Raw genomic sequence first — 7608 nt, 5'->3', positions numbered from 1 at the left:
CCTTCACAAGGGCTTTTCAATCTATTTTTCTCGCTGTTGATTTTTCTTGCACTAAAAACAGCTTCACATTTATCCACAAGTGCAGGTCACTACACCTTTATAGGTTTTTTGAAGTGAAATCTCATTGATGAAAGAAGATGGTTAAAAAAAACAAAAAACAAATTTAAAACATAGTGTAAACAAAGTACCATGGGCAAGAAATTGTCATTTATACAAAGTGACACAAAATTAATACCATACAATCAAATCCTGTGCAATTTAACTGTCATGAGTTTATGTACCAATTCCCTTTTAGCATTCATTCATTGGTCCATTTTTTTCAACTGTACATTTATAGGTGTTTTTTTTTTTTTGTAATTTTCTTTTTTTCTATTTTTTTTTCTTTTTTTGGATGTTCCTGCTGACAGGTGCTTATTTTGGCTTTTAAGGAAAATGTACTGCTCGTTGTGAGAGTGAGTTTGTAGTACAGTAGGATCGTTTTTTGTTTGTTTGTTTGTTTTGTTTTGTTTTTTTATCTCCTGCTAAATGAGCCAAAAGGATCAGCTGACAAACTCCTTCACAGCTTTCTTCAGTTACAAGTCCGTTACCCACATATATTATATATAAAAAAATAAGTTATTGCGCATCCGAAAAAGTGCATCTTTTTAGATTTAAAAAATATCTCTTTCGTTTCTTTCACTTTTCTTTCTTGAATCTGCAGACAGACAGCTGTCCTTGGGGAGGTGTGGGGTGGGCAGGGGGTCAATCGATGGTGGTGGAGGTGGTGGACTCTGAGGAGTAGTCCTGCTTCCGTAAGCCATACCAGCAGAGACACGAGTGCAGGACGGTATGTGAGGGGACGTGGGGGTTGGGCGGGGCGCGGGGGGGAGTTAGTGGGGGTGAAGGAAAATAAAGAGTCGTCCACACCGCTACGCTATCACCATGGGAACGTCGTCTGAAAAGCCACTGATCATCGGGGCGTCCTCGTCATCGTCACCTTCAAAAAAAAAATAAAAACAAAAACAAAAAAGAGAAAGAACAAGAAAAAAGAAGGGAAGACAAAAAGTGAGAAGGCACAGTTCTTAAATGGTAAAAGCATTCTGAGGAACCTCTATCTGTTAGAATAATACAAAACAGCTGATGGTTAAACCCCCTTTTTTGGAGAGCAGCATGACCATAAGATTAAGTTTCAACCTTAATGTAAAACCTTTGATCAACCTCCACAAAACCCCTGAGGACTTTAATTAACTGAGGCTTTGGGTATGTTTGTGTTGGACTGAAGCAAAGCCTACACAGAATGAGGCTCTCCAGCACAAAGTTGGCCTGCCTTCAACACCACAGTTATGAGACTTTAACTGTTAATGACACACAGAATGGAGAAATCCAGTGAGAAGACTCCTCGGTCTTACCCAGTTCGTCTCCTGAGGAGAAGATGGCGGAGCCCAGGCGGGAGTTGTAGTGGCTGTTGGTGAAGGCAGTGAAGCTGTGTTGGAGGCGACGGTGTCTGAGGTAGAGGACTACCAGGCCTCCGCAAACACCCAGGAGCAGGAGGAAGAGTACGGGCACCACCACTGCAGCCATGTCTCTGGAGCTGCCTGACCTGGATGCCGAATCATTGGGCCCTGAGAGAGAACAAACACACACACTTCTCAACACGTAATCTTCCTTATTTACACCAGAGTAACTGACCGTAACACACATCACATCACGTATGCTTCAACTGTAACTACAAATGAGGATAATTTAAGTATTTCGGCTACATTATTCCCAAAGTAATATCTGAAAAAAGCAAATATATGTTTATACATAATTTACCAAAGCTGCTGACCTGTTGTTAGTAAGCTGTACATACAAACTTAACAAACTCAATAAATCATTTCAAAACCACCATCATAAGCGTCAAACGTAAGGGTTTGGGTAAGAGAGGTGACATTGAGGGTGAGGGAATTGTCCACGTGCCTATGGATGTGCCAAGTTCGTCATAGAGCAGCACGGCGGCTTCTCCACACAGCTGGCCGTTGAGCAGGCAGCGGGCGCGCACAGAGAAAGTGTAATTATGTCCCACCAGCAGGTTGTTGATCTTGAAGAACGTTTCTGTGGTGTTTCCCAGGCAGGTGGTGGAGTTAGTCACACTGTCATGGACATACACCTCGTAGCCCTGCAGAAAAACAAGAAATGAGAGAAAGAGAGAGAGAGAGGGAGAAAGAGAGATATATATATAGAGAGAGGAACCATGAGTATGTGAGTCAAGGGGACTTAAAGTGTGACAGAGTGTGAAGCTGAGGTGATGATGTGAGACTGGGTGCTGGGTAAGAGACATCCGCCTTCCACTCACCCTGGTCTCGTTGAAGGACCTATCCTTCACAGCCAGACTCTTCCAGAAAAGAAACACGTGGTCTTGCTCGGTCAGGATTTTAAGGGCATCAGGAGCAGGCAGAGGGACTGTTTCAGAGACACATACAGACACATGAGCAAAACACCTAAAAGTTTAGAGCAATTTTCTGCGTCCTGGACCAAAATTCAAAATAAAAGTCCCTTTTGACACCAGAGCACACTCATTGCCTTGCCACACCCAGAGTTTCTATCTGGTTGTGTGTAGAGGTGTAGTACCTGTGTTGAGTGTGTAGCTGACCTCCTTGCTCATGTTGCGCAGTCTGACAGAGACACTGTAGCGGCCGCCAGGTTCTAGGCCTTTAACAATGTACTCCACCGTATTATTCTGCGTCATGACTTTGTAGTCACGCTCTGTCTTACGCAGAGTGTCTCTCACGTGTATCACGTATGTCTAGACGCAAAGACAGAAACCACATTCAAAGCTGTGACAACTCCAAATCTCTCAGACAAATCCAGTGAATCCCGAGCCTAGCATGTGCTGGAAGCTTCCGTACCTCTGCCAAGTAAACTAACTGAACTCCTCACTCACAGCGTAGTGCGCAACCTTCTTTTCAAGTTGTCAAAAAAAAAAAACATTTCTAGATTTTTGCCAGTGCGTGAAATAACTCACAGAAAAGTCACAGGTCTCCCTGACCAGTCTTACTGCAAAATAGAATTTCCAGAAACTTCCGCACTATGCCTGTGTGATATGTATGTGCAAAGGAAAGGTACCAGGGGAGAGTTGGGAGAGTCGTATGGGGGCTGCCACTTCAGTGTGGCCTGGGTCTTGTCCACTCGAACTCTGTGGAGATTACGCGGAGGCAGCCTCTCATTGGGAATCATCTTCACTACAGCATAATCTGAGGGAGGACCCAAGTATGGCCTGACTACCCGAACCTATTCCAGAACGAGGGAAGAAAAAAAAAAAAAAAACACAAAAAAAGAGGGTTAGAAGAAATTTTCAGTCGGCTTCAGCCAGGTTATATAGAGGATGAGGAGGATGCTCACAAGGAAGAGGTACTGCTCGTCGCTGTCCACGGTGATGGTCATGTTGTTTCTGCTGCTGTTCTGGCTGTGAGGACTGCGGTACAGATCTAAGAAGGAAGTGGCGTAGAAAACGCCATATGTCTGCACAGACAAACATATCGAAATATCATTAGACGTCATCATCTGGCATCACGTACAATGGTCAAAGTTCTCCGTGATTGAATTCAGTGAATTTCTCAAGACCTCTCAAACTGACATGAAAAATTAACACTGCACAAAGTAAAAACTCTCCTTGTCTCATTCATTCACACACTGTAATGGCCTTTGATAGAGTGTGGTTCAGCTGTCGCATTGCTACTAAATATATTACTATGTATGTGCTGTGTGTGTGTGTGTGTATCTGACCTGCATCTGTGTCATGTGTGACCAATCCATGTGTGTGTGTGTGTGTGTGTGTGTTTGGCGCGTCGATGACTTGCAGGACTCTGACCTCAGCCTGTGGGCCTGTCCATGTGCACTCCACAGAACTTTGATTGAGAGCTCGGGCCTTGAGCAGGGGCTTGGCAGGCTGAGTGCCGGTAGTCTGTCGGCTGGAAAGCGCCGTGGGGCTGTCTCCATCCGCCGTGTGTGCCCACACCGCTACCTCATACATGGTCCCTGCAGTAAGGTTTCCAACTGCACAACAAACAAGTCATACACATATACCACAACGTTTAATATCCATTTATAAAGGCCTGTAAGATTTGACTTTTTAAATATGTGCAACAAGGAGACTACTGCCTACTTCTTAATGTTGCTGCAGTGACATTGTAGTTTCTGCTCTCTTTCACGTGTTGGTCAAACACCCAGGAAAGCACCACTACAAAGTGTTTTTTCTGAGGGCACACAGAGATACAGACAGAATGAAAATCAACCTACTCTCTCTCTCTCTCTCTCTCATACTTATACACTATTGACACACTAACCTCATACGTGGAGCTGATGGACAAGGTCATTGAGTCTTCACTGATACTTGTAATTGTCACAGTGGGAGCTGCTAGAGCTGAGGAGAAAACAGAGAGAGATGATACATTTGCACACCTCACACACACACACGCACGCACACAATGGTAAAATGTCTACACACAGAGACTGCAGAAGAAGACAGAATTCATTTGGAACTTTCACGTCAATAAATCCACGTGTTTACAGGTAAAAATTAAACAATCTGTAAATGATTAGCCTTACACAAAAATCAAAAGTTATCAGATGACTGTAAATAATAAATAACATATTTTACGGTCCTGTGTAAAACTCACCTTTCTGGGGAGAAAAGGTTTTGACTTCCGTCCAGTTTCCTACACCTCGACTGGTCACTGCAGCCACCTGAAATACAGTGATGGCCAGGGCCAGATGTGTGTGTGAGTATGTGCTGTAGTAAGTAGTGGTGTTCCTGTAGTTGAATGGTACTGAATGGGCAGGCTGGATACGGTGAGTCTTACCCTGAATCTGTAAAGGGAGCTGGGCTGCAGATTCTTCACCTCTGTGCTAGTGCTGGTGCTGCGCTGGGAGAACCATTCGGCACTACCTCTCTCGTTGTACTCCACCTTTCAAACACACACACACACACACAACACTATTAGGATAGTTGTTTAAATACTATCACATAGAAGTTGGACATAACTCAACAATGGATATGACTCAACAACTGAGCAATTATCCTATGTTTCTTGGTTTGAGAAACTGATAGAGGGAACACTGACAGTGTAAACAGTAGAACAGGAAGAAGTCAATCTGGTCAGTGATGGTATTTAATGTCTAGGATGCAATGGCAAAGATGACTGACTGTGTAAGAGAAAATGCCTGGGACTCACGATATACTCTCTGATAAGACCATGTGAGTTATCAGGGGGGCTCCAGGACACCTGTACCGTACCATCCTCCTCAGTGCTACAAGACAACTGCAGGTGCTGGGGAGGGTCGGGCACTGCAACATACACACACACAAACACATACACACACACACACACACAAACAAAGAGAGTGTGAGAGTTAGCAACCAATAAAATGAGAATTTTTGGTGGTTGCCTTTCCTCCTCCAGAGCACAGTCTGGGGAGACACAGTATGTATGTGTGTGTGTGTGTGTTTATGAGACGAGGCAGACGCCGACTACTCACATCCCTCGGGTGTACGGAGCGTGAGCACCTCGTTGCTCTTGTGCACTTTGCTGAGACACTGTGTCAGCACCTTCACCTGGTAGGTGGTGTCGGGTTTCAGCACCGTCAGGATGTAGCTGCTCTTGTTGCTATGTGTTTCCATGACAACCCACTGCTGAGCACCCACCACCCTGCAGAGACAGTAAAGAGCAAACACTGGTGACTGACTCAGATGTACCACCGGTCATCAATCCACTACACATCCAGATAATACAGGGAGAGGGCATGGTACCTGTAGCAGACAGAAATCAAAAGAGAGAATTTTACCTGTAATAAATCAGGAAAGAGCAGGAAGACACTGGCATGTTTTTGGGTCGGGACCACGTGAGAGTGACGGTACCGGAGAAGTCTGCACTCCACTGCAGGTTCTGGACTTTATAGACCAGGGAGGTAGCTGAAAACAGAGAGATTGAATGGGAGAGAAATAAGAAAGATGTGAAATGAAGTTAATCTGAGATGAGAGAGCTGTTCGGAGCGCCGTGGTAGAGGGAGAAATGACCGTGTTTTTTCACAGAGACTCTCACCAGTACAGTTGTCCTCGTCACTGTGGTCTGAGCAGTCCATAAAGCCGTCACACCTCTCACTGTCCAGCACACACATCTCACCATCAGCACACAGAGTACCATTCACGCAGGACAACGGCCCCCGCGTAGCTACGGGTAGGAACGGAGAGACAGAGAGAGAGGGTTCATTTCTGCCATTCTATATGTGTTTGTGTGTGAGAGCAAGAGAGAGTTTGTGTATTTAGACACTGTTTTGATCATGCAAAAAAAAATTAATGTCATGCCTTCAAGCAGGCAGACAAAAAGAGAGAGAGTGAGAGAGAGAGGTTTCATTCTTGCCATTATACATATCCAGTTTTAGTTTTTCTTTTCCTTTTTAAATTTACTCTGTGTGTGTGGATGAAATCTTACGGCAGTGGGCCTCATCAGAGGCGTCCTGGCAGTGGGGATGCCCGTCACAGTGCTGCCAGTCTGGGATACAGGTCGGGGGTCGTCGGCACTGGAACTGGCCTCTGTTACAGCGTCCGGGCGCAGGAGGAGCATGGGTGGGGGCAGGGGCATGAGTGGCACTACTGTTGGAGGCTGTGTGACACACACACACACACAAACACACAGACGGTTAGCCTGAAGTATAAGCATTAGATTGAAATATCGGTCAATGACAGGGGTGGGGTGGGGGGGGAGTCAGAGTTTACCTGTGGGACAGCCCACTTCATCAGTGCCATCAGGGCAGTCTGCATAACCATCACACACCCACGAGTTGACGATACACGCACCAGAACCACAGTGGAAGCGGTTAGGAGCACAGGAGGCTGGGCCTGGTGATGGTGTGTGAGGAACCACTCCGCCTACAAACACAAACACATACACACATATTGCACACACAGATACAGAAACACACCTACACAAACACATTTTGTAATTGGATGTTCATGTCTGAAATGGCAGTGGTTCTTCATTACGTTACTGTGTATAGGTCTTGGCTGTGTACCTGTGCACTGGGACTCATCTGACCAGTCTCCACAGTCATTCTCCCCATCACACTTCCACCAGCTGGGAATACATCGACCGTTCTTACACTCAAACTGGAAGTAACGTGAGCAGCTGGGCTCCTCAGTGGAGGAAGCTGTCAAGATGGAAGATAGGAGTATAAATTGTTGGTGACAGTAAACAAACACCCTCGTAACAAATATGCTTTATTTCTCTTTGTGAGATTAGGATCTGACTGATGCACTTATTGTAAGTCGCTTTGGCTAAAAGCGTCTGCCAAATACCAAATTGTAAATTGTAAATTGTAGATTGAGTCTTACGCAATCCTATTAAAGACAGACAACAGAGATCCATTACTATCAAAGAAAGTGACGAATCTTAACAAGGATCTAAATCAAACAAACTCCTGTGGGTTGTGAGACAGAGAGAGTAAAACACCCTGACACTTCTGTTAAAACCAATTTAAACACATTCACTCAGATAAAAGGGCTGATATAATCCCCACAGATAAGAGTGATTTTTTTCAGTGAGCCTGGTTTGGGATAACACGGTGTATCTCTCTCTCACACACATACGCACA

The 7608-nt window shown here is 45.0% G+C and overlaps 1 protein-coding gene across 1 annotated transcript in view; it reads right to left on the bottom strand.

The window, feature by feature from the left end:
- Positions 1 to 693: 693 nt before the first annotated feature.
- Positions 694 to 7608, bottom strand: part of sorl1 (sortilin-related receptor, L(DLR class) A repeats containing) — a 40163-nt gene continuing 33248 nt past the window's right edge. The window contains exons 30-48 of the mRNA XM_030776632.1: positions 7030 to 7164; positions 6734 to 6886; positions 6450 to 6620; positions 6060 to 6188; positions 5803 to 5929; positions 5497 to 5666; positions 5193 to 5305; positions 4821 to 4925; positions 4638 to 4704; positions 4305 to 4381; positions 4124 to 4214; positions 3830 to 4014; positions 3361 to 3480; positions 3085 to 3249; positions 2590 to 2764; positions 2315 to 2421; positions 1939 to 2137; positions 1389 to 1601; positions 694 to 976 (exon numbers count right to left, since the gene is read on the bottom strand). Coding sequence (XP_030632492.1) covers positions 909 to 976; positions 1389 to 1601; positions 1939 to 2137; positions 2315 to 2421; positions 2590 to 2764; positions 3085 to 3249; positions 3361 to 3480; positions 3830 to 4014; positions 4124 to 4214; positions 4305 to 4381; positions 4638 to 4704; positions 4821 to 4925; positions 5193 to 5305; positions 5497 to 5666; positions 5803 to 5929; positions 6060 to 6188; positions 6450 to 6620; positions 6734 to 6886; positions 7030 to 7164 — 2570 coding nt within the window. The 3' untranslated portion in view covers positions 694 to 908. The remainder of the gene's footprint in view (positions 977 to 1388; positions 1602 to 1938; positions 2138 to 2314; positions 2422 to 2589; positions 2765 to 3084; positions 3250 to 3360; positions 3481 to 3829; positions 4015 to 4123; positions 4215 to 4304; positions 4382 to 4637; positions 4705 to 4820; positions 4926 to 5192; positions 5306 to 5496; positions 5667 to 5802; positions 5930 to 6059; positions 6189 to 6449; positions 6621 to 6733; positions 6887 to 7029; positions 7165 to 7608) is intronic.

This window comes from Chanos chanos, chromosome 6 (genome assembly GCF_902362185.1).
Source record: "Chanos chanos chromosome 6, fChaCha1.1, whole genome shotgun sequence".
Classification (NCBI taxonomy): Eukaryota; Metazoa; Chordata; class Actinopteri; order Gonorynchiformes; family Chanidae; genus Chanos; species Chanos chanos.
This window is presented reverse-complemented; position numbering and strand designations above follow the sequence as displayed.